Consider the following 26,224-nt stretch of genomic DNA (forward strand, 5'->3'; position numbering starts at 1 on the left):
TGATAAAGAAAAGGGTATTTCTTGCATGTATGCTCCAATGTTGCTCTGATTTTATCCAGAGTGTGTAATGACTAAGAAAAAAATCCTGAAGGCCTGAAGTTCCTTTTGAAATACCCTCCCTAGAATATTATCTCAAAAATTAAACCTGAATATTTCTTCACACAATCCAAAAATAAGTTGAGAAAAATAAACACACTTTTAGAATCTAAGTGTAAGAAAAATTCTGAAATCAAAACATTTCTACTTCTGCCTTTATATCATTTATCTACACTGCAATAATCTTGCTTTTAACATATGCCCTTCTAGCTCCCAAGTGGTGTTTTCCATATTTCTGCAATGTTATTCACCTGATGTTATGGTGATTTGGTGAACCTAAATGTGTGGCTCTCACTGCTGTGTATTGAACAGTGTCACCAGTGTCAGCTGTCTCCTTTGGCTGTTAGGTGTTGGTGGTGCCCAGCAGAATGCTGCCTTGTTCTGCACGGGTCCAGTCTCCCTCAGTGATGAGATCAGTGTTGTGCAATCAGCAGTGCTAATCTTCCTCATTTTCTTTAGCCTGGCCAGTTATTTACTCTTTGCCACTCATAGCCAATCGGTCAGGATTGTCTTGAATGCCCTTAGCTTTCAAATATGGATCATGGTTGAGTGTTCCTGTAAACTTTTCAAAAGCCAATAGCAACACCAGGAGTGTATGTGTAAAGAAATGGATTTGTTCCCATTCCCTGCTGTTACTGTGGGGAAGAGGCTTACACACCTACTAACTCTCTGTTTCTGATTGCAGCCAGAAGAGCTGAGAGAAATCATAGAGAAGACAAGGGAGATGGAACAGAACAATGGCCACTACTTTGATACAGCAATTGTGAATTCTGATCTTGATAAGGCATATCAAGAGTTACTTCGGTTAATAAATAAGCTCGACACAGAACCCCAGTGGGTGCCCTCCACCTGGCTACGATGAGAGCAGTTCCAAGGGACAAAAGGACTTCAATCTAGTTACCTTTCCAGGCAGATCATGTGTAGGTCTGCCCAATTCTAGTACAAGTGCATGTGAGCTCTAGACCTCAGTGGCAGCATCCTTTGCCAGTGCAATTGCGTATTACTGAAAAATACGCTGACCAGCTTGTGAGCCAGTTTAACTGATCTAAAGATTGTCCAGGTTTTCTTTCTCTGTGGTCTAGAAATGGAGACCATATCAGTACTAAATTCTAAAGCTTTACATAGATTTTTTTTCTAGCAACTACTTTTATACATAAATCCACTTTTTTAACTTAGGATCACCCTTAGGACAAAGATTTTAAGTGTGTTTGTGTGTATATGTATATATATAGTCCATGCTGTCACATAGTTATAAATATGAATGTTATTTAACACTTAACTTAATGAGTTTGTGGGACATGATGCTAGTTCAGGAGAGTAATTCTACAGATAATTGGGCAGAGGAATAATCTACACATGAAAAATGTCAATGAGAAACCTCTCCTGTTCAAAAAATACACAGAATGAAGATGCTGCTCTGGTCTGGAGCTGCCCTGTGAGGCTTGAGTTAATATTTTAATTCTCAAACATTCCACTTTCTAATAGCACTGTATTGAAAAATGTGTATAATGTAAATATTTCGATCCTTGTGTCTTTTTAGTCAGACTTTTAAAATCAGATTTGACTGCACAGTACTTTTAGGTCCAATCAAATATGACTATTATATTGAACTTTTAGATGTGATATTTTTACGGTATTTTCTTTAAAACATACCGACTGATTGGAGCCGCTGTTTTTCACAGACTTGTAGAGACAGAAAGGCAGAGGTTATATTTTTGTGAAAATATATAAGACATGCTGCTTGAAAGTCAACTAAAATTCTCATGTTTTATAACAGAATACTGACTAATACAGACTGATGTGCTGAACATTGGAAGACAGTGGGGTTTTTTAATCTCTGCAAATGGTTCATGTTGTGGCTGTTGGACTAATGGACAACTAACTGGAATTAAAATAGCTGAATGTAGCTACTGTGTTATGAGTATTGTAATTCACTAGCCAACTTATTGCCCTGCATTTGCTCAGTTCTGCAGTGAACATATGTGTAAAACACTGGTAACTGACTGAGAAGTCACAAGAAAGGGGAATATTTTTAATGGTTAAAACAAAAAACTTGAAATAAGGGAACAAAAGGTAAGGTCTGTATCCTGATGCATTCTGCAAAGCAGGTGGGAACATCTCTGCATCCTCAGATGATTCTGGCTGTGGAGGTTTAACTACTGTGGTTGTGCATCTGCAGTGGGGCTGTTGTTACTGACACTAAATGAGTAGTAGTATCTTGGCTGGTTTGGGTAGCACAAAGAACCTTAACTGTGAATATCTCTTTTAGCCATAGAGTTCCTTTGTTCCTACAGGTAAAACACTGGAATTATGTCAATGTGTAAGTCAATCCTGTCTAATGTTGAAGGATAAAAAAGCAGTTACTGTTTTCCATTCTGTCTTGCATATATTCTTTCTTAAAATGTTATTAGAACAAATTCACACCCATAGTTAAAGAGCTGAAAGTATAGAGCAGATATAAAGAAATTATCAGATAACTGTCCTAGGTACTGAACTAATAATCAGTACACTTTTATGTTGAAAAAATGAAGTATAGAGTGCATTCCTGTCTTGCTAGAAAGCGAAATTATTTGCTGGTTTAATTAATATATAGGGCTGAAAAGCAATTAAGCTATTAGTGGGGATAAGTAATGATGCTTCAGAAAGAAAATGGGGTGAAACTTGAGTATCTTAGTTCAAGTCAGCGTTAGAAATAATACTGTGCTACTGTTGGCCTAAGGGCTGGATATTCAAAATTGTGGCTTTTTGCCTCACATTGCAGGCATGTTCTCAGTTTCATCCTTATGACAACAACAGTGTTCAGGTGTATTGGAAAAACTGTATTGATTCTACCCTTTTTAAAGAAAGATTATTGTAAATGCATTAGGCTTTTGGGTATTGAATGTTTCTGGACAAGGTGGAAAGCAGTAAAACATGTTGAGTAAGGTTAACCTAGCTCAGCTGTGTAGGTGCTGCCAAAATTCTGCCAGTCACAATCAGCTCAAGGTGGCTGCTGAACCCCCTTAGGTATTCAGTGTTTATTGGCAGCATCAGTCTCAGCAAATCATGCCATTAATGTTATTTCATTCATGTTTGTCTCCCCAGTTTTTCTGAAATGGTGTACAGAATCTGTTTTTATACAAATGAGCTTCTGAATGTAGACTTAAAGCATATTGCTTAAAGTTGAGTTCTACTCTCCTGATTCCTGAGGCACACAGAACTCGCTGACATCCATAGAGAAGTGCTATGATAGCTTTTAAGCAGTGTTAGCTTTGTCTCCCTCCTGCTGAAAGGAAGAGCTTGAGCAGCACTGAAATATGTACCTGGCTGTCCATCTGCTGCCAGCTTGGATCTGGAACTACCTTGTGTAAGAAATCATTCTGTCTTGTTTAATGAAGAATGTGTGCTAGTTCCCTCAAGAATAACAGAAAATACATAGACATCACTGGTAGAACTCTTCAGCCTTATCCCAGGCTTTGTTGTGAGCTGTATCAGACTGAAATGAGGGTATTTGCATTTTTACCAGTCCTGATTTAATTCAAATAAATGTTAAATGAATTGCATAAAGAATTTTTGAATGTAATTAAATGTGACTTTTAAAAATATTAGATGGGGGGTTCCATGCCTTAAATAATTAAGGTAACTTTACTGAGAGCTGTGGTTAGCCCCATATTTTACTTTTTTACATATATCTGCACTCTCTATTTTGAGACATCACGAACTGCACACCAATGTAAAAATGTAACATATTTCTAGATTTAAAATAAATCACTGTACAATTTTACTTCCTGTAGTGGATCTTGAGAGTCTTCTTTTTGCCACTTTGCTGAATGTGTGAAACATGCTGTGACCCATCAGTGCCCTGCAGGATGTTCTGTGTACCTTCTGACACCATCCATCCTGTGGGAGAGACAACAGGTCTGCAGAGCTCCAGTGTCTCTTTCAAGCTGGATCTGTATCTTACAACAGACTATGGACCTACCATTTAGCTGTGCTGTCTACAGCTACACAAGAGAAAAGAAATGGCCTTATTATTCATACAAGTCTAAAATTATTTTTAAAGGTGTTCATTTATTCCTTGCAGTTACCCTGTATCTGCAGTTAAGTGTCGTGTTTAAAACAAGATGCTTACCTTGAATAGACTAGACTTTTAGTACTGGAAACTATGACCCAGCCTTAGTTCTGGGGCATGTGTTCAGTTTGCTGATTGCAAACCAGTGTCTTCAAGAAAAAGAACACAACCAATGTGTTCAAGGAATGACTGGACATGGCTGTGGACTGACAAGGTGGTGACTGGTCAAAGGTTGGACTCGGTGATCTTTGAGGTCTTTTACAACCTAAATGATTCTGTGCTTCTGTCTTTAGGAAAACAGCTCTTCAAACTGAGCAGGTTTTAGTGACAGCCTGCTGGTCAGCCACTCTCCTGGACTCCACTCATCAACCTTGGACTTGAGAATTGCAGGAAGGATGGACTGCGGTGCATTCAACCCTGCTTTGCTTGCCAGCCTACTGAAGCAATGAAGACTTGCAGCAACATGTAGTTAGATGATTTTTTCTATGTGCTTTTGGCAGGCGGGAGCCACTTCTCCACAGTTACTTATTTAAAGCACTAAAGATCACGAAATGTGGGCACAGACTGTAAGAGATGTATGCTGTGTGGTTTCCATGTCAGGGAGAAAGGATGAAGCAGAGGTTTTATTTTGAAATCAACACAACAAGCTTTTAAGATTCATCTTCTAGCAACTCGAGCCAGACACCAGGTATTTTAGCAGTTAAAATTTACACTTGTTTCTAGCACAGACAGTACACAAGTTGGCAGAACCTCTAATTAAAACCATAGATATTTTAGGCCAATGGTAACAATCGTGCAAGAAAAATATATCACAGAAGACTGTGGATTTCATCAACAGGTTAGAAAACTAGAGTTTCCTTTACAGGGATTTGACTTCAGCTGTGCCAATACGGGATCTAAGCAACTTTAACTGGTTCAGCAGCAAAGAACATCATATGCATCTTCCTCCCTAAGTACCATTTTTCTCTGCTTGTACTAGGAAGGGGAGCAATTAGATGAATGAATCTTATTAGGCAAATCCAGAACCATCCTTCAAAAAAAAAAAAAATACAGCTATCAACAGTCATTCCTACTAAGAACAAACAGGCTGAACATGGACTAGAAGGCTTTCCTTATAGTAAAGCATCTGACCCATTTCTGCCTTCCCTCCTATGCTGTAGTCAAATTCCCAGATTTCTAATCTCCCAGGAGAAATCCACAATCCATTCAACTCAAGACTTGGACACCAAATGAGAAGCCACATAAGTATCTTGGAGGCAACATGTCTTGAATTATATTGCAACTGGACATTCTGGATTTTGGGTCCCCTGCTCCCAGCAACTGTGCAGGGTTACTCAAAGAGAAGGTCTTCATCCTTCTCTTCTGCTAAGAGATTGGCTGGCTCACTTTCCTCACCAGCAGCCCTCCGCAGCTCCCGTTCTTGATCAGACTTTTCTTTCAAGACTTTTTTCTTTTCCTGGATCTTTTTAAGCCTGTGAAGAGAAATGCAGCTTTATCTGTGAAGCAAATTTTCATACAACATGAAAAATGTTTTCATACAACAGGTTAGTAGCTATACCATGCAACTTGAACTTGATAAAGCTACCTGGAAAAGTTCCACAGGAAATGAGAATTCTCTAACAAATACCAAATTTGGCAAAATGGCAAAAATAAAAGGTTTTTATTGCTAGCTGCTGCAATTGGAAAACTTAACCAAACTATAAATTATATTCTTGACCCTAAACACTGCATTATACTATCCTGCTTGTATTTAATCAAGTTCATTCCTCTTTCATTCATTTCAGATTTTACATTTTTGTTTCAGGTGGCCCAGAACATTGACTGTATTGGCAAAGGTGTTGTTAAAGCAGAATACCTCAGGGTACTGTATCACATCATTCCCTCTGGAACAACAATGACAGCTATGTACAAATTAATGGAAGGGATTCATTTATAACTTTCAGACAAGTAATTGGTGAGTGCCTAGCTCTGGAAACTCCATGTGCAGTAACAATGAGGTCATGTTTAACAATGCTTGCTTCCACATTTGGTGAACAGTTCTCTTAACTCCCTTCTGAGGAATGGTCTATGTTAGGAAGAGACCATTCTAGTCTTTTGACTAGTCTTTTACCTGTAGAATTCCTCTCGTTCTCGTTCATCCAGTTCTGTGATGATATAAGAAAGAGTACGCTCGATCCTGGGAATAATCACTAAAAAAAATATAAGGAAGGTGGGACTGCTGTTATATTAGCCAGGAAGTATCTAATGTATTGCACAGATGTTGTTTGATGTCAATCTAGTAATTCTTTTGGCTAGGGGAAATCTTTGTCTTTCATGGAAGATCATACTATTTCCTGATGGACAAGTACACAAAATATAAAAAACTCCTGACAAGCAGCCAAATTTGAATTAAAACTATGTTCTTCCATCATTCTTCCATTGTTTCAGAAACTTCGGTATACCATCTTTACTCAGAATTATCCATTTAAAAAGGCCATCATGGAAACACATACTCAAATACAACACAATCACAAAACAAAAGGTAAGACACTAAATACAGGTTTAACACCAACTGCACAAGCTCTGTATCAGAATCATTTGTTGAAAGAAGAAACCTGTTACCAGCACTACCAAAATTATTTGGAAGGCTGCAGAGGAAACTTTTTCCAAGTCATATTCTCAGTGATAAGCTGCAGTTAAGGCCTGTATGTTCAAAGAAACCAGTCTATGAAAAACTGCTGAAAAGGATGATTTGGAAACATGGACTGAAACACATTACTGTATACATGCAAAAGTTATTAAATCCAGGACATCAAAATTTAGAAAGCAACTTGAAACAGTCAAAGCAAAGCACTCTGGACACTGCGGCAAAAGGAAGCACAGCCAATGTTGTGATTGTAACAGTACTTAAGAAATGGCAAGAAACAAATTTACAAACAAGATCATGAAGAACAAAGAATTCAGATCAAAGAAAAATACCAGGTTATTGACATAAGGACTGTTCCATCCAAAATGAAGAAGTCACCAGCCTCTCCACTGGGCACCACCATTACAGTTTCAAAGTTCATTAGAGTGATTTAACTATATTTTAGTTGTTTGAAGTTTATTATGCTAGCTATTGGAACATCTTAACACATAGAAACATCATATCTTTTGCTTCTAGTCAACAGGCTTCACCAGTTAAGTCAAAGTCACTAGCAGGGACTGCAGAATATTTGTAAAACTTTTGTCCTGTAGGTTCTTAATACAATTTCCTGATTACTTTCTCATGTTTCCCTATTCATTTATCTCTGTGTCCTCCAGTCCATTCCACTGGGCTTTTAATTTTTTTCTTTCTTGCAATATGCCTAATTGTAATGCTTTTTAGAAAGCATTCTTGAACTGGTGAGAAATTCTAACAAGAAAGAATGGCTTCATTGGCCCTGCTCCTCAGCTTACATAGAAAAAGAAAAATGTTATGCATCCCAAATGGAAAAATACTCACCATGTTCAATTGCATTCACACGTCTGTTCGTTATTTTAATGGCTTCATCCAAAGTAATAAAGGATGTCTGATGGAATGGGATTAAATAGTTAATATATAACAAGACAAATTCAACATTTCCATCAGTTCTGTACACAAAACCAAAGAGCACTTGAAAGCCAAGTCTATAATGTAGCTTTAAAAACTATGTTCTTGATAGAAGTAGAATGTTTTCTACTAATGTCACTAGCATGCTGAATACTGCACATTAGCAGTTACAAATATCAACTCTCCCAAAAAGTTTCTTCTGAGCATTAAAGAACAAGGATTTCTCTGAAGCAGTAATATGGCTAAAAAAGGTTTGCAACTTTATACAGCACTGGGACTATATTAAGCTACAACTACTGAGAGATGATACTTTCATTTTAGAAAAGTGAGAAACCAATGATCTGTTCTTTTTTAACTCTCACCAACCTGTAATGAGGCCAGTTCCACAAGCAGCTCCACAGCTTTGGCATAGTTCCTCTTCAGCTTAGCCAGCTGTTCTCCACCTCTGGCCAAGCCAGTCAGCTCATAGCCTGAAAAAAACCAAAAATTGTTACTATTGCACTTATAGTGTTTCCTTACTAGATAAAAATTAATACTTTACACACTGTAGGGATATAAAGAGCTTATCAAGTGAGAAGCTAAAGCCTTTGCCCATTAACAAATTGTCTTTTTAGTGGTTTATGTTGTACATGTCTCTAGTAACACTTAGAAGTCTCAAAATCTGGAAATACAAGTCTTCTCCTCACCTGAAGAACTCACTGATTATTGAAAGCAGAATCTTTTAGAAGTTCCTAATAATTCCTCCATGTCACAGGAGCAGGCAAAACATCAAAGGAGGTAAGTACCCCTATGCCTGTGATGTAAACTGACTTACCATTAAGACATGACAGTATTTCTGTGTGAGCATGGAATGGCTGTAAGTACATAAAAACAGAAAACACTTGGGTATACTTACTGTCCCCTCCTTCCTGGTAATGCTCAAAAACTGGCAAGGTTACACCTGAAGAGAAGGAAGAAAAATGCATGTAAGAGACATGAAGGGTTACAGATTTATGAAGTACAGCTCACTTTTACCCCATTTGCTTCTGATTATGTAATGGCAGAAGCTTTGTTTACAAAATATTCCTACATAGCTTGGAACAATTAAGTCATGCTGGTTCTGACATTTAATATGGAACTTCAGAATTGTGTTGAGTTTGCAGAGATCAAGACCCATGAAAAATTCAGGGAAGTATTCTGGTTCATTCTGTTTTATTATGTTTAGTACTATGTTCTCTTTGCTTAAGGAATATTTCAATCATTCAATCCTGATTTTAGTACTATGTTCTCTTTGCTTAAGGAATATTTCAATCATTCAATCCTGATTTATCTGTCTTGTTTTCTTTATAGACAATTGTGTGGATAGACAATTGCTTGAAACTTATTTAACTTTGGGGCTTAACTCCTGATCTGTTTTCCAGTAAAGCTCTATGGAAGTTATACTTTGTCCAGAAATTCAGAAATTGGCCTGCAGTTTACACACATTCATTTTATTTTATGAGAGGTAAGCAACCAAATATAAAAATCATAAGCTGTATGTGAAAAAACAACAAATTACAATTGTTCCTACAGATAGGTAAGAAAAAAATGAGACAGTGTTTGGATACATTCCTGCCTATTTCCAAGTCTCCTCCCACAATTCCCTTATGAGTTGAAGTACTCATGGCCTGGAAAGGAGTCACCTGCTACATTGTCTTTTTTAGCTCTGATCTTGACTTGCGCTTTGTTCACATTTTGGATCACAGTGGTACTGTAAGGAAGAAAACACAGATCCTGATCAGGAAAATTGAAGTGGTTCATTAACTCATCATTATATACAAGATGAATCAGTTATCAAATAGCTGCAAGGACCTGGAAAGTGTTGTCAGCTCAGTTCTCCTTGCAATTCATTGCAAAGTCTTCAAAGGTAACACAGAAGCTTTGAAAGAAACAGGTTTCCAGCAAAGTTTGGAAAAGATGCAGAGTCTATGAAATATAACTTTAAAAATGTCTTAGACCAAATTTACAAAGCATAGCTAAAAAACTAGCCAGTTATCTGGCAAATTATTTTAATACCATTGAGTCTAATCGACCTGTAATATTTCTTTCACAATGAAAGAGAAGGAATTTCAAGGATTTAAATGCAAACCAAAGCCACAATATTTTGTTCATTTTAGTTTCTAAGTATTTGCTCTTTCAGAGCATTAATGAGATTATTCACCCACTACCATATTAACAAACTTGGACTTGTACCACAATTCATCTTGAAGCATTCCAAAGTAACTTAAGGTCTTCCAAGAACAGGTCACTACAGCTAACTCCTCTGCTGAAGTCCAGTTTACTTACAGGGTGGAATCTGACTTGTTTATGGCTAAACACAGTGACTAGTTAGGACAGGAAACAGCACTATATCCAAATGAAAGGGCAAAAAGACTTTTCTTCAGCAGCACGCAGATTACTACTGTGTCTGATCACTTGGCTCTTCCCCATTAGTTGGAAGTACCATCAGATGAATCTTCAACCCTTCCGCATGCACACCTGAATGAATTACACAAACACCCTAGACAAAACTGTAATTTATTAAAATACAATTAAAGCATCCTGCTGGAAGAAAAGGATCTGTTTCCCCTCTTGCATACAGCCCTCTCTATCCCTAGTGAGATAAAGGTCAGCAAGGTAGGAGATAAGAACAACTAGTAAAATCACTGTGTGACTTACTGGCAGAAAAGAGCACACATTACATCTATCCCTCAAATTCTCAAGAAAGACCAAATTAACAAGTTGTCCAATACTCTGATATAAATTCTTGCTTCCCTACATTTTTGATTCCAAGCCGCAAAAAGCAACACCTTCTCAAACCAAGGACAAAAAATTTTGGTAATGTTTCCACTTGGTTTAGCTTCCAACAGAGTTTTCGTCGTGCAAGTTCTCTCTCTCCTGCCTTTACGTAACAGAATTTCGTTCATCCCCTCCACTGTCATCTTTTTTTAGGTGCCTTTAAGAATTTACCTTTTTTTCCAAAAGAGAAAATAATAATTTGTTGATAGCTCTTTCCCATAGGTAGGATATGCTCATGGAAGCCCAGCAATCCTCACCTGAAATCTCCTGCTGTGAACTTTGCCTCAGCAAGTGAAAAGGCAGCTTCTCTCATCACCTCACCCATCAGCATCTTAGTCTGTTAACAAAAAAAAAAAGGCAGCAAATACAAGGCACATTGTTACTCCTTTTCCAGGATAAATAACTAGCAGCATAAGGAGAAGAAATTGAAGAGAGTGAGAAAGTCCTATATGCATAGCTTACTCTCAAACTGGAAATTGTAATTCTCAGGTGACTGGCAAAAAAAAAAAAAATTCAGCTGTTTCACATTGTAGAACTCACAGAAAAAGCAAAAGATCTGTCTTAATCAGGAAATTCTATTACATGGCAGTTAAATAACAACAATAAAGTGGCTCAGTAGGAAAATATTTGTTTCACATTGTATGGAATACTATGAGACAGCTGAAGTTGGTTTTCAACATACAAATGTTTACAGCTTTGTGAAGCTGCACTCTCCTCCCACTCTGTTTTTTTCCCAATTTTTACAGCTTTGTAGCCCTTGTAGCTAAAAACTATTGAGAAACACCAGCCTGTGTGTGTTAGACAATGTACAGGAAGCAATGACAGATGAGAGCTTGTCTACAGCGTGGTAACAAAGGACCACTGCTAACCATGGACACTGCAGCAGCTGCAACTAAAACAGTACAACTAAATCTGTCTGATATGGCAGAGCAGAACAACACATAGTAGGCACTACTGACTATCTCAGATTTTCTACTGACTATCTCAGATTTGTCATCCTTGTTACAAAGGAAGAAGCGGGACTCTCTGTTTCTTCCTAAAGGAACAAGTCCCATCTGAACAGAACTTCTGCTTGCTAGTGTACCTAGTCATGCAGGAAACATTATAGATGTGCAGTATCCCCTCAAGCCAGATAAAGCAATAAAAATGGGACTACAGAACATTTTAACACCAATCCTAAAGTATTTGGCAGCATCATGATAGGGAACTTGGGACACAAAAGAAAGCAGAGGCTAAAACTGTCTGGAAAGAGGTGTAGAATATTAACTCTTCCAAGTTTCTGTATCATTGCAGCCAAAAAACAAGAATTCTGCTCAGTAGTCTCACTTACAAAAAACAGATTAGCCAGAAAGTCATCCTATATTCCAGCCTTATCTAATGAAGTTAGGAGAACAGGAATGCACAACAGACAGAACAGTAAAGTGAGCCAAACAAAGGAAAATTCTAATCTACCTACCTCAATAATTTTCTTAAGGATCTGCCTGAATCGAAGCGTCAAAGCATCAGATTTTTTCTTCAGGAGGTTACGACCTGTTTGGGCTCCTTTCAAACGAGCCTTCATGATGGTCTGAGCCCTGGTAAGCAGAGGAAAAAAGAAAAAACATCCTGCATCATCTGAAGGGATTAGGAAAAAACTTATGTGACGTTTTCTGACGTGCATATGACTGAAATGATGAAGCAACCATGAAACACCATTGCAGTAAAACAAGATGGACACTTCAGGACAGAATTTTAGATTCCGATTTAAAATCAAGGGAATTTATATTTATCTCCATCACCAATGAAAACTACAAGGTTATTATCTGTGAAATCAAAGCTCAAGGAAAATTGACAAGACATCTTTCAGTGCTTCTATAATAGGAAATAAGAGTTTTCATTTTTCTTCATGACTTAGAAGTACCAGAAATCAAGCTACTCCAAATATCTGCTGTCACTGTGACACTGGTATTGCTTTTCAGTTCTTTTACTGCCATGTCATCTTCTCAAAATCAGACAAAGCAAATTCTTCATGAGATCATAACAGTTGATGCCATGTTCTGATTTTACAGAGCAAGAAGATGCAGCAGTTGTACATTCTGGTTTCCCTTGGCTTCATATGCTGCATGGGAGATTTACAAGCTATCGAAGACAATCAAAAGCAGCAACAATTTAAACGGGATATTAGTGAGTTAGTTGTAGCTTTCACCTTTACATCCAGTAGCACACTTACAGGTTTCTTGTATGAAATTAGGAACTGTACTACTTTCTACATGCAGCCACTGTGCACAAAGGACACCACTTAAGCCAAGTTCTTACACACTTCCTCTCTGACCTTGGAAAAAGTATAATTAAGATTCTATCTACACAGTGGAATCCATTACTGGCCACATCAACTGACATGTGATGAGAATAGCTCCATTAACATCTACCAAATATGTATAACTGAAAACCATGAATACTTTATGAATGTTTATGATTTTAAAAAAAATCAGAGAGTAAAAAGGCAACTTTACTTTCCCAACAAGCAGGTGCCTGTCATCACCTTGGACTGACTTGTCTGCTCTGTTCACCACCTGCCAGAGACTGGCTGGCCTGCTAGTTCAAGCAAGATCTCACTGGCTCTGAGAGTGCAATTAACAAAGTCTTGTTTACTCTCAAGGAAACCGAGCAGCTTCTGGAATTGAAGATTTCCAGCACAGAAGAGACTGATACCAGCAAGCCACTTTATAACAACAAAAAAACCCTCAAACCAACATAAAAAGTAAACCTTGTGAAATCCTCTTCTGTCAGTTAAGAAAATTAATTGTTGCAGACACAGGACATCTTTATTTTGCCATTCTAACTTACATTCCTTTGGGAACAGCACCCACATTATTGTCTGTCACCTTGTTTGAAAATAGCCTTGTGAACATTGTACTTGACCACCCTCACACCACAGTGACACATCACCTCACAAAACCAGATACCTTTCAAAAGTGATTGAAGTGCCCTCTCCTTGCACACCTGAACTGAACCGAAAAAAGCACTACCAAAGAGCAGGAGTGAGACCAGATGACTTAGTGTCTGCAGCAATTCATTACTGTGTATGCAATAGTTTATTTCCAAACTAAATTTCAAAACAGAACATTTACCATGTAATGTATTAATCTTTCCATATAAACTGTTACTTTATATGTCTTGAGCTCACACAGAGTGAATAATTATTATTTTATATTTGAGGTTTTCTGTCCTTCAAGGCATCCTTTTTATTATAAAGATTATGTGCAGGCAACCCAGTTTTATGCAAGAAGATTTAAAACAGCCTTTCACCTTAAGCAAAGTCTTGTCTGTCCTGGAGGGTTCCAAAGACAAACTAAACAGTGTTATTAAAACAGCAATTTATTCAATTGTTTGTGTTAGTTCCAATGTTGGCAGCTTTCTAAGCCTTCTCGGGAGACATCTGATTTCATGACAAATAGTTTGCTGTCTGGAGCTGGAAAATTACCTGACTGTCCACTACATTGGAAACAATTTACTTCCTTCTTTTAACGCTCTATGGCCAACCTCTCACGAAGCAGTACCCTCTGTTGCAAAGTTAGGGGAAGCTGTGGTTCCGTTTGTCCATTTTTCCTACACGTACACTCTAAAAATTATTCTTTTTTAAGTAAGGTTTGCGTAATCACTTGATTTTAAACATCACACCCGGCATCTCGGTGCCGGGGGCCCTGCCACGGCCCTGTGAGCACGGACAGAGCTGATGTGGAGCCTGGAAGCAGAATGTGAAGTTTAGGATCAGCGGCCCTCAGCGGCTCCGCCACAGAACCGGGGGAGCCCTGCTCGACGGCGCAGCACAACCGGCGGAACGACTCGGAGGGCCGAGCCCCGATGAGGAGCCCTGAGCGCCCGAGAGCGGCCGCTCCCGCTGCTCCCGCCTCCTCGGGCACGGCACGGAGCCCCGCGCTCCCCCCTCGGCGCTATCCCGACCCGTCACGGCGGACACTCACATCCGCGAGGGGAAGATCTCGATGCGGTCCTTGGCCGACATGGCTGCGGCGGGGCCGGCTCGGGCTGTCGCCGCTGTCACCGGCGGGGCCGGCTCGGGCTCTCGCCGCTGTCACCGCCGGGGCCCGGACCGGCTGTCGCCGCCGCCGTCACGTGACTCGGCCCCGCCCCCGCGCGAGGCGGTGCCCGCGCGCAGGGGACCGAACCCGGATGCCCGCGCGGCGCCGCTTGTGGTCACGTGTCCCCCGGGGCCGACAGGCGGAGACGCGATTGGCTGAGGCCGCGGCTCCGGCCGCCCGCCGCCAGGGGGCGCTCGAGGGGAGCGCGGCCCCTCTCTCCGCGGCATCTCTGCACCTGCGCAGTAAGGCGGCAGAGGCCGGGCGCACGCGGCGGCGTGAGAGGGGCCAGCGCGGGACGGCGGGGCGCGAGCGCAGCGCGGGACCCCCCGGGCCGTAGCCAGGTACCGCCGCGCGCCCCGGCTCCTCCCGGGCAGCGCGCGGGGCCCGGGGCCGCGGGGAGCGGCGCCGCTCGGGGCCCGGCCCGGTGTGACGGCACCGGCACCGCGCCCGCAGCTCGGCAGCCCGCGGGGCCTCTCCCCCCGGGCCTCCCGCCGGCGCCGCGCCGGAGATGGGCTCTGTCCGGCCCCCTCTCCGGTGCGGCGGCGGTCGTGGGGCAGCGCCCGTGCCGGCTGCGCCGGTCGCGACTGGCTCGGTTTCCGCAGACGTTGTGCGGCCGCGAGGGCCTGGGCTGAGGCGTGTCCAGCTTCTGGAAAAGATGAATTCCAGCTTCGGCGCGGTGGGCGTAGTGTTGCTCCTGGGGACCTTCCCCAGAAGGCCGAAATGAAAACCTTGTGACTGTGGGAGAGGAGTGAGGGGCTGCGTGGGCTGAGCGGTGTTTGTCCGCTCCTGCTCGCTGTGCCTCCCGTTTGTCGCTTTGCAGTGCAGCTCTCTCGTGTACCCCATTAAGCACCGGCGGGATCGAGCAGAGCTGCATTGAGTGGGCTGGAAAGCCGAGCTGTAAAGTTTTCCCTTTTAACCTTGGAGTTGTTTGTTCAGCTTCAGCTTAGACAAAATTATACAAAACCTTCAGAGTGTTTTTATAATGTTTTGCTAGTCTGTATTTCCCCTTTTTACAAGTTAAGAATGGAAATAAGGGTGGACATGGCCTTCTGAATTATGTGGACATGTGTACATAGCATTTGGCATTACCTTCCTACTCTGATTTTAAATTCTGTCATAGCTAGGAAGCACTCGCACTGCTGTAAAGATCATGACTAAAACTTAAAAATGGTGACTAAAATCTTCTGAAGGAGTGATGCCTTTGACTTGGCATCTTGGGCTCCTGCTGCTGTAGAAAATTTTCTGTGTGAAACTTCAAGGCATAGACAACTGAACTAATCTAGTTACATGTTTAAGAGCATATGCATTCATTGTCAGAAAAATAAAGCAGTGTAAGCATTTCCTCTTACCACCACCTGATCATGAAATGTTGCTTTTGCCCTTTTTTGATTTTGAATATATAATGAAGAAATTCTGGCTTTTCATGTGATTTTGTTGGGTTTTTCCCCTCCACACTAGCAGTCTGTTGTGGGGCACTTTTTTTCCCCTTTCAGTAGTTCAGGCCAGGCTAGTTCTATTCTGATTAATGCCTTTGCTTTCTTTGCTGACAATTGGTGTCTGGAGCAGGTCTTGCAGGATTACTCTGAACATACAGTGCTGAGTTTAAAAGTCATACAGAGTCTCCTTCTCAGTACTACAGAAGCTTCCATCTGCCTCTTATTTTCTTATCTCACGTGCTGTCTTATTATGTGCATACAAAATCCTTTATGAGCGCTGCATGCTTCTCCTGCTCTTACAGTCCAGCTGATGATCCTTGAGAGTCCCTCCCAACTCAGCATATTCTGTGAATCTGTGAGAATGTTACACACTCATGATTTTAGATGGGTGTGAGGTGTGCAGTGCCACCTTTCCAGCACTTGAAGAAGCCTTTCCAGTGCGCTGTGTATGACAGGTGAAGTGGGTAATGAAGTTTGGGTAGCAAAGCTTTTTCTACAGAATTGCAAAAAAATAGCATCTTAGGAAATGGTTGTGGTAATAGTACTTGAAATACAAGTTAATTCATTATTTAATTTCTATTAAAACCTAAGCACAACCTTATCCTAATTGCTACATTTCCTGCCACTGTTCCTCTCTATCATCCCCAATCCTTGCTGGTTTCTTGCCGTGTTTGTAGGAGGAGGCAGTGATATACTGTGAAATAAAAATGTTTTTTCTGCTCAAATTCCAGAATGCCGGGACTAAGCTGTAGGTTCTACCAACATAAATTCCCCGAGGTGGAGGATGTGGTGATGGTCAACGTTCGCTCCATTGCTGAAATGGGAGCCTATGTCAGCCTGCTGGAGTACAACAACATTGAAGGCATGATCCTCCTCAGTGAGCTGTCCAGGAGGCGCATCCGCTCCATAAACAAACTCATCCGCATCGGCAGGAACGAGTGCGTCGTGGTCATAAGGGTCGACAAAGAGAAAGGTATCTGGGCATGTGCTGGGCTCTGTCAAGATTGAATTTGTAGACAGAAATGCAGATAAACTAAGCAGGTGTTTGTGGGTTTTGTCAGGGCTACTTTTTTTTTGAGCATTGAAATAAAATAGACCATCACTGGCCATACCTATGATCGTTCTTCTGTTCTTCTGTGTCCTTTGGGAATTGGGTTAATGAAAGTAAATCACATCAGTAAAGATTTAAGTGGGTCCTCACCAGATCAGTCACTGAATTATAGTGAAGTGGAATTTTCTTTTGATGGTTATGTAGATTTTCTAAGTCAACTGAAGGGAAGGATCATTTGCTATAGAAGTAAAAATCTAGATGCTAAGCATTTAGTTCTTACCATCCATCCTGTTTGTTAACATTGTTGATAAAGGTGATGGCAAGTACATAATCATTGTGAATTCTGTAGGGTACATGTTAGGATTGTACAGGCAGTTTTGGTTTTTCCTGCCTTTTGAATGTTTGAATCTTTGAAGGTTTATTAAATGTAATTTCTATTGAGAACATTTCAGATTTTGATAATACTGTTCCATGCAATCTCTAAAATCTCTATCCAGCTATACAGAAATAATAAACACTAAGCACGTCTCCTAGAAATGTTATTGTTGGTATTATGTTCTTCAAGTTATATGCTTTTCTAGAATATTTCTGAAATTCCAGGTAACTGAGAATAAATAATGAATGACAGAATAAGGAAAAGCAGAGATGAAAGAGGGGCAAGAATAAACTTATTGCAGATAAATCTGAAGTTAAATAAGTTTCCCAACATCTCTAATGAAATTATACTTTTACAAATTAATCTTGTTTTCATATTAACAGAGGAATACATCTTGAATTCATCTAGTGGTCTTTTATTGAACTTATTGGAGAATATATAGTTTGTGAGAAATAGGTGGAGGCCTTTTATAATTTAGAAGAGAGTTCAAAAGAAATTTTTTCATGAGCATTTCTTTCAGGCTGAGCCTGTTTTATTAGGAAACTTCAGAGCTAAAGTGATGAGGTGCCAGTCTTGAATTAAATTGTGTTGAGCACTGCAAAAATGTGCATTAAATTTGCTTCTTTCTATGCTGGAATGATTTTTTTTTCCCAAACTGTGTACAGAAACATAAAAATAGATCACTAGTTGCTGAGATAAGATTTGCTACTGTAAGTATTTACAGTTGAAAGAATTTTGTATCCTAATTTGGATCATAATTTGCTGAAATTCATCAAGGTTTGGTCTTGTTTCTCTCTGTAGCAAAATATGGGGATACTGTAGGCAGGGTGTTTGTTCTTGAGTTTCTCTTGAAGGAATCAGACTTCAATTGCACAATGGCTGACATTTTAAAAATCATCTTCCCCAACAGGTTATATTGATTTGTCAAAAAGAAGAGTTTCTCCAGAGGAGGCAATCAAATGTGAAGACAAATTCACAAAATCAAAGACTGTAAGTTGCCTTTCTATATTTAGGCCCTGTGTATTCCCAGCTTCTTTCTTGAGCAACCAAAATGCGCAGCCGTAAGATAAAAGTAAAGCATCCAGGTGTTAGGCATACTGTGATTCTCATTTACCCCTGCAAAGATATATAACCAGCTTATGTCCATGAGTGTTACATGGTAAGCTGCTTATTAAATAATTAATAGATCAAGAAAGGTGTCAGTTGAGAACTTATGATGTAAATGGGTATATTTAAATGGTCAGAAATCCAAAAGTATATGCAGGTTTAGCACACTGTGGGCAACTTTTTATTGAAAAGATGTGCAGGTAGTTTCAGGCTCCCATCCTTACTGCTGTGTGGTCTTAACACTTCCAAGTAGAAATTTTCATCTACTTTCAGTATTTGGTTTGGGGTTTTTACCAGTCCGGTGTTGCAGGTTTACAGCATCCTTCGCCACGTTGCTGAAGTCTTGGAGTACACTAAGGATGAGCAGCTGGAGAGCCTGTTCCAGAGAACTGCCTGGGTGTTTGATGACAAGTACAAAAGACCTGGATATGGTGCTTATGATGCATTCAAGCATGCAGTCTCGTAAGGACTTCTTTGCTTCTAGGGGCTTATTTCAAACTGCAGACAAGTATTTCCTGCAGTAGATCTTTTGGGTTGTATCATTTGGTTTCTTTCCCAGAATCAGTATGAAGAATATACTGGTCAAGTAAATCTAGTAAATTATGACATCAGTCTAATGGAGGAAGAACCACTGGTCTTCATTTGTCTGTCAGAATTTGCCTGGTTTTAGTCCCAGGCAGATTTTATCAGAAATACCTAGCTTAATGTCTGAGGACATTTCTACTCAGAGCTGATTGTCACTCTTCCACTGCACAGGCAGCTTTTTTCTTTTTCTAAATGCAACAAGCTGACTTGTTACTTCTCTCCACTTCTGAACTTAAAGAATAGGATCCTAAACTTAGAAATGGAATTATGAAGAGAAAGAGGTGGAAATTGTCATGCTAAGGAAATATGCACTGAGATAGATGGCTGTTATTTTTTAAATGGAGTCTGATATTTTAATTTGCTTTCAGAATCGAAGTATTTGGTTTCCCTCTACAGAGCCTGCTGTGAAATTGTCAATCCTAAACTGGATTTCTCAGTGAACATTTCCAGTTTTGTTCTCTCACAGCACCGAGGTGTGTGCGTGGTGAAGTGGAGCTGAACGCTAGATGGCAGTAATAATGCTGTCAGAAGTGGCGGTGACTCTAGGAGCCAGGGCGCTCGGTAGTGTTTTAGGGAGCTGAAAACCAGCTCTGCGTTTTGGGGGAAGAAACAGCTTGTGTCCTCGTTTAGAATTAATGTGTTTTGTTTCATATTGTAATGATTCTTTTCTGGTGAGAGCAAATTTACTGGTAAAGGCCAAATCTGGACATACTGCTGTCAAAGGAATTCCAGATCGCTCTTAACTGATAAATACTTAGTTAAACATCTGTATAATAGAAATTTTTTTAAAAAAACACCTCTAGTTACACTGGCTGTTTTAGCTTCAGTTGTATACGTATGAAAACTCCTGAGCACAGGTCTTTTGTTGCTCACTTACTATTCAATTTGGAGCACAAACTTCTGAAGCTGTCTGTTCTCAAAATATCTTTCCATCAGTAATGCCTTAAGATTTCTGACTGTGATCTGCAAATTTTTGTTCCTGTTGTGCTCCTACATAAATGCGTAGCAGCTGAGTAGAACAATGTGGATATTGCTGCCTTCCTGTTTTTGCTGGAGTACTGTGTGAAGTTTAGAATTCCCTCTAAGAATTTGGCTTGTTATTCCTTTCTTTGTACTGAGGATTAGTGTTTTGGAGTTTCACACAGCATGACGCCTATGGCAGAAATTGGACAATATATTTACCTTCTAATCAGTAAAAATTATATTTTGAGAACCTATTGTTGAAAGCCTAACAAATGCTTTAACAGGTGCATTTAACAGGACAGTTTGGAAATAAAGCAGCATTTGTATATACCATAAATCACTTCTGCCATACAGGTTCATATTTTGATCTGTAAAACCTGTCATGTTTCTGGGTTCTGTTTTGCTTGTTTGGCCCTTCTACTCTCTATACTTAGCATACAAAAACATGAAGGTTGCTGTTTTATTAGCAGCAGAGACCAATCTCTAGTATTACCTCTGGCTTTTGGGCCATTTTATTTCATGTTTGCCTGCTGGTAGTATTGTAGGTGATCTGGTGTTTTTTTCAGAAAACTGTGACTTTTTGTCTCTGCAGAACAGGTGGTTTTGTGATGAACTTTTTGGTTATGTTCTCTATTTCAGATAGATTTGGAGTAAATTCAATACAGCAATAGAAAATTGATGCCACTTTTTTAAAAGAGAACTGCTAATTTATGTTGGTAAACAGCACAGGAGTTTGCTTCTGTGATCTCTGACTTTGAAACTGTGAGCTTGGGATTTAAAAAGCCTTTATCCTTGCTTTAGCTGAGAATGCAGCCAGCAGATAAATATCTGTCTGTGATCCAGATACTGTTAAAAACAAGTACCAAATAACATGGAATGAATGTGGGTTACTTTGTAGAATGACAAATATCTTGTGTTTGAATGAAATACTAAAATAATTTTAAAACTCCAGATTCATCATGGATTTGCTTTTATGTGGTATGAGTTTATTTTCACTTTGGAGAACATATAAAAATATCAAGAAGCTGGATAATTGTCACATTCTATTTATCTCATATAGAGGGAGCAGGAGAAAAGCCATTCCCTTGCTTTAAAAAAAAAATTTAAATCATTCAGATTATTCCTTCCAGGAACAAATTGAGTAAACTGCTGTGTTTACCAGTAGAAAATGCTTTGAAAATAGATGTGTTCATTTTCTTGCAGTGTTTCAATGGGTTCTTAAGAAATTTCCATTTTCTTTGCCTAGTAGGTATCAAGGATTATTTGTAAGAAGTAGAAATAGTACCAGAAGTTTATATAGTGTTGTATTCCTCTTCGGTGTAATTTCTGTAATGTTGCTTTGCTTGGCTCAGAGACCCTGCAATCCTGGATAGCCTGGATCTGACAGAGGAAGAGAGGCGTGTGTTGATTGACAATATTAACAGACGTCTGACACCACAGGCAGTCAAAATCCGAGCTGGTGAGTTCTTCCCACGTGCTCCTTCAACCTGTCTTGATCCTTAGGTTGAGATAGTGTATCTTGTTGCAAACCATAAACTCAGTTAAAACTAATGGTTCATAATGCTGATATTTGAATGGAGCTGTTCAGAATTAAGATATCTTAATCAAGGATTGCTTTCAAATTGCCTGTGTGGGTTCTATCCCAAAGTGCAAGGTGGTCTGGCTTTTATTTTTCCTCCCGAAGTGCAGATTCCTTGGAACACGGACTGGTTGTCATGATAGATAATGTGGTCCGTCATATTGCATTGGCACACAATGAAACTAAATATTTTATAGTTATTACTGCATCTACAATATTCTTTTTCATTATTCAGAGTTTTACATTCATTGATTCCCTGACAGGATAATTGAACTCTGTCAGCACAGCTACAGCATGCACCTTAGTCACTTGTTCATAAACATGTGAAAATAATATTTTTAACAGGTTGATTGCAAACCATTCAGTAGAATATATCAGCTCAAGCCTAGCACATGTCTAATCTATGAGCTAGTTTGTGTCTTACTAATTTAGTGTGGCAGAAAAAGCACATGACTGCATGACTTCAGAAGACATACTTCAAAACTGTAAATCTGGCTCTACAGAACAGCCTAAAGGCACACTTGCCATTAAACAGATAGTGTAGCCAAATCATGTTTTTAACTAGATTGAGAAATTGCCTCTGCTCTGCAAGTGTATATTGAAGAGCTTTAACACTTGCTGATTACTGTGGAGAGAAGAGATAAGCCTTTTCCACTCTGAAATTAAGAAGAGTGTACAAAAAGTAAGGTAATGTAAAATTCTTCTACCTATTGCTTGAGACTGCCAGGAGTTAACAGTTCAAAAATTTGATGTGCTTGCCATGAAGAGTGCATTTACTAACATGAATAGCACTTCATCACTTTTGAAAATAAAGTTAAAGAGCGTGTCTTCTTACTTCCTTCATGCTGCCTATTTAGTTCTGATGGTCTGTCATTAATTTTGTCATCAGCACAAGTGTAGAATCTTGCCATTGGCTTCTCTTCTCATCCCCAGGCTGACTGGGATGTTCCTCTGTGAATTTGTTCCTGATAGCTCAGAATTAGCAGGTTTTTGTGAGTCACCCAGAAGTGAAACCATCTCCTTTGTGTAGCTTAGTCTTGTGCCATTGCTATGCAGGTCAAGAAATCTTTGTCTTTACACTGGTCAGGGTATTACAGATATCAGCAGTATGAGTTTATGCCTTGATTTTCAAATACCTACAAAAGGCTGTAGCTAACTATAATTCTAACCATATGTTAACCTTATAAAAATGTATTCTAATGCTCCTCAAGTGATGCCTCTGTGCCTCTGTTGTAATTGCTGATGGAATTCCATAACTTTGTGGATGTGCTCCACAGATTTGGGAGCTACTGAGGCTCTCATTGTGGGTAAACATTGGTTGCTAGAAAGATTTGTTAAAGTTTAAGTTAAGCTTTAGATATTTTGCAGCTCTTGGTAATGGTAAAATTTTATTATTTGTATTTCTTTTGTAGATATTGAAGTGGCCTGTTATGGTTATGAAGGCATAGATGCAGTAAAAGAAGCTTTGAGAGCAGGCTTGAACTGTTCCACAGAGAACATGCCCATCAAAGTGAGTGTCAAGTCTTAATAATGGAATCAAAAGCAAAGTTTTCTGATGCCCTCAGGGACCAGGGGTTTGCAATTGCTCTGCCCCATGAAGCCATGTGCCCGATTTTCAGCTCTTCTCCAGCAGAGCTGTAACACACTCCTTCAGCCATGTGCTGGCAGTCCTTCCTGTGCTTGTGCAGTGCCTTTCAAAGTTTGGGAAGCTGTATTTATTCTGTTCAATTTATTAAAGTCTAGTATTGGCACAGAACATACCCACTGTTCCTTTATGCAGTCTTAACTAGGAAGCAATAAATTTTATTTTCAGGTATAAGACTGTGTAAGAAAAGGAAAGTTTGCTCCACTGACATTTGAGTGTTGGTAGAATGACTACTGTACCCAGGCCTAGTTTTTCTTCCCCAACAGTTTTTGGATGTTAAGTGTACTACTGAGTAAGTGTTTTTAAAAAAACTTGGAAGTACTTTCTCCTTTGAAAATTACTTTTTATAATAGTCTCTTGTAGCAAAAGAAATGCTTTACTTATTCAGTCATCACAAAAAAGGAAAACATGTAGGTTTTAATGCTTTTAATTTTTGGTCTAACTAGGCATAATATCTTTTCCTTTGTTACTGAGTTTGCTTTTTTCTCCAATCTTTACAATGTGGTAGATTAATCTGATAGCCCCTCCTCGTTATGTGATGACCACTACAACACTGGAGAGAACTGAAGGACTGTCTGTTCTGAATCAAGCCATGGCTGTAATTAAAGAAAAAATTGAGGAGAAGAGAGGAGTCTTTAATGTGCAGATGGAGGTAAGAACAAATTACATTCTAAAATACAACCTTTTTCCTTGCAATATTTCTAAAGTAGAGCAAGATCAGTAGTGCTACAAGAAATCTGAGCAGAAAGTTAAGTTGCTAAGTTATTAAAAAATAGAAAAATCAGGACCTCTGTGTTCTTGAAATAAACAAATGGCCAGAAAATCTAATTTTCCTGGGTGACTTCAGGATGTATTTTATCTCTTGCTCTTTATGTAGAATCAGAGTCTACAAATGATGTGACCTTTCTTTATGACAGTTTGCGGTGTGTTCTGGTTTGGTTTTTTTCAGCCTAAGGTGGTCACTGACACAGATGAGACTGAGCTTGCAAGGCAGTTGGAAAGACTGGAGAGGGAAAATGCTGAAGTGGATGGGGATGATGATGCCGAGGAAATGGAAGCCAAAACAGAAGACTAAATGTTCTGGGATACTTAGAAGAGAGACCATATGAAAAATTAGAAACCCCATGCAAACACTCTGGACTAAATTATTTCAGTATTGAAAACTTCAGAAGTAAATATATGAAGTGTTTTCCTGTTTGAAAAAGACCAAAATGTAAAAGGCTCTTCTAAATAACATTTGGTGCAGCAACTTACACAAATTGATCCCTTTGAAAGGAAGGTGCCTAGTCAAATTCAAGACCCAGATCTGGCCAGACGGAGTTTGCAGCCCCCTACTTAACACTTTCTTACATAACAATTCCTAATTGGTGATTACAGCTCAGTGCATCTGTTCATGATCTTTCCTGGGAGCAGCAAAACCAAGCAAGTGGAACAGTTCTACACAGAATGTATTTGAGCAAGTATTCAATAAATTTCTGGGCTATATAACTCAGAGGTTTTGGGTTTTTTCCTCCTTCTCTTCTGTCACATGACCTAGAGTGGTATGAATATAAAACCTGGAACAGTATGATCAATGGGTGACTTCTCTTTAACATTGAAAGGGCTTTCTTTGTTTGCTTTAAATCAAGCTGAGAATGAGTGGAACAAAATGTTTTACATTAATGTTTTCCTTGCAAGTTTGTTGGTGCGCACATGTTTCAATTAGCGTTTCCTTTGTTTATCATCTGCATTTAGGGACCAAGAACTTGAAAACTTTGAAAATAGCTTGTTTCCATTCCAATAAACATAGCTAATAAATGAAAAACTACTTATAGTTGCACTTTGCTCTGATGGGTGAATATAGCAGGAACTTTAGTGAACTTGTATAGTTCAAAATGGGCAGCCACTGTCTGTGAGCTCACTGCAACATGACCTTCAGTTCTGCCTACCCTGTATGCCATTTACACTGAACTGAGATACTCACTCTAAAAAAAAAACTGTTTATCTTCTCTGAAGAAGAGAAACAAGATGTGTTTTCTAAACTGGAGTTAAAAAAAAAGAATTTTAATTTCCTGTTTTACTTGTCAGTGGGAATTGAGGGGAAATAGTTGTGCTTTTTAAGTAATCTTTCCAACTTGCTAGATTTCTAAATGTGTTGCTATTTTTTTTGTCATTGCCATATCCCATACTGCCCATTTTTTTTTCTTAATACTTTGTTACGCTAGAGGGAACATGCATGAAGAATGAGGCCTTGAGCCTTAACTAGACATTCTTATGATTGCCATGGTACAAACTATTTGCTTGCTACATGGTGTTGCCCCAAAAGGCATTCTAAAAGGGCATACATGCTCTTCCATGCTGGGGTATCAGAGAAGTTCATGTGTACCCAACTCTGATAGTAAAGCAAAGCCAAAAAAGGTAAACAACTTTCAGTCTTTACAGATTGTTGGGAAATACTTGAATGTGCAAATTCGCAAAATGAAGAAACAAATATTTGTAATCCTTTTCTCAAATTGTCTTTTCAGCAGCTGTGCGTGACAGCCTTCCAACTGTGCCCATTCACTAAAGTAGTGATTTGACTTCTGCTAAACACAATAGGTGGGTACTTGGAGTAAAGAACAAAGTATTTTAAAACTCTGTCACCATGTGATCTCCATACCATAATAGTTCTGTAAAGGAAGAAGGACTGATAAGTGAGCCATGCAGGCTCCAAGGAAGGAAGGAGTGCATTGAAGGGATTATAATTAGTATAATCTGTGAGAGCTGTTTTGCTGTGTTAATTGGTGAGCATTGTTTCTGTCAGTAACTTAGCAGTTTGTTAAATTTCTACAGTAGCTACCAGAGCATTTTTTAATTAGAGCTGGAATGTGCTGGTGGGTAAAAGTCTGAGTCCTGGGTTCTGGGTGCCTGAAAAAAATGACCAAGACAGTG

At 39.4% G+C, this 26,224-nt stretch overlaps 3 protein-coding genes across 4 annotated transcripts in view; 2 read left to right on the forward strand and 1 right to left on the reverse strand.

Moving 5' to 3' along the window:
- PALS1 (protein associated with LIN7 1, MAGUK p55 family member) overlaps positions 1-3,859 on the forward strand; it is a 55,751-nt gene extending 51,892 nt beyond the window's left edge. The window contains exon 14 of the mRNA XM_071427094.1: positions 782-3,859. Within this exon, the coding sequence (XP_071283195.1) occupies positions 782-958 (177 nt within the window). The 3' untranslated portion in view covers positions 959-3,859. The remainder of the gene's footprint in view (positions 1-781) is intronic.
- An 884-nt stretch (positions 3,860-4,743) lies between these two features.
- Positions 4,744-14,647, reverse strand: ATP6V1D (ATPase H+ transporting V1 subunit D). Its single transcript, XM_071427097.1, has 9 exons — positions 14,456-14,647; positions 11,950-12,067; positions 10,751-10,830; positions 9,359-9,426; positions 8,593-8,637; positions 8,064-8,167; positions 7,611-7,677; positions 6,258-6,336; positions 4,744-5,619 (listed from the first exon to the last, which is right to left on the reverse strand). The coding sequence occupies exons 1-9, from the start codon at positions 14,494-14,496 to the stop codon at positions 5,478-5,480; spliced, it is 744 nt and encodes a 247-aa protein (XP_071283198.1). The 5' UTR covers positions 14,497-14,647; the 3' UTR covers positions 4,744-5,477.
- Positions 14,648-14,761: 114 nt separating this feature from the next.
- EIF2S1 (eukaryotic translation initiation factor 2 subunit alpha) lies at positions 14,762-25,121 on the forward strand. Of its 2 annotated transcripts, none has more exons than XM_071427096.1 (8): positions 14,762-14,913; positions 16,740-16,981; positions 18,346-18,425; positions 18,853-19,004; positions 21,443-21,549; positions 23,082-23,179; positions 23,823-23,966; positions 24,264-25,121. In XM_071427096.1, the coding sequence occupies exons 2-8, from the start codon at positions 16,741-16,743 to the stop codon at positions 24,387-24,389; spliced, it is 948 nt and encodes a 315-aa protein (XP_071283197.1). In that variant the 5' UTR covers positions 14,762-14,913; position 16,740; the 3' UTR covers positions 24,390-25,121. The 2 variants fall into 2 exon arrangements, with proteins under 2 accessions (XP_071283197.1, XP_071283196.1); XM_071427095.1 differs by lacking the exon at positions 14,762-14,913 and adding an exon at positions 15,184-16,463.
- Positions 25,122-26,224: the final 1,103 nt, after the last annotated feature.

This window comes from Agelaius tricolor, unplaced genomic scaffold (assembly GCF_023055355.1).
Source record: "Agelaius tricolor isolate 1412-34295 unplaced genomic scaffold, bAgeTri1.0.p SCAF_5, whole genome shotgun sequence".
Taxonomy (NCBI): Eukaryota; Metazoa; Chordata; class Aves; order Passeriformes; family Icteridae; genus Agelaius; species Agelaius tricolor.

Bases quoted from the DNA above. Each gene is read 5' to 3' on its own strand.
- ATP6V1D (XM_071427097.1), bottom strand. From the start codon at position 14,496: ATGTCGGCCAAGGACCGCATCGAGATCTTCCCCTCGCGGAT. The intron at 10,831-11,949 runs GTAGGTAGATTA...TTTTGTTAACAG, and splicing joins TCCTTAAGAAAATTATTGAG to ACTAAGATGCTGATGGGTGA. The intron at 7,678-8,063 runs GTTGGTGAGAGT...CCATTCCATCAG, and splicing joins TGGAACTGGCCTCATTACAG to ACATCCTTTATTACTTTGGA.
- EIF2S1 (XM_071427095.1), top strand. From the start codon at position 16,393: ATGGGTGTGAGGTGTGCAGTGCCACCTTTCCAGCACTTGAAGAAGCCT. The intron at 19,005-21,442 runs GTAAGGACTTCT...TGCTTGGCTCAG, and splicing joins GCATTCAAGCATGCAGTCTC to AGACCCTGCAATCCTGGATA. The intron at 21,550-23,081 runs GTGAGTTCTTCC...TTTCTTTTGTAG, and splicing joins GGCAGTCAAAATCCGAGCTG to ATATTGAAGTGGCCTGTTAT.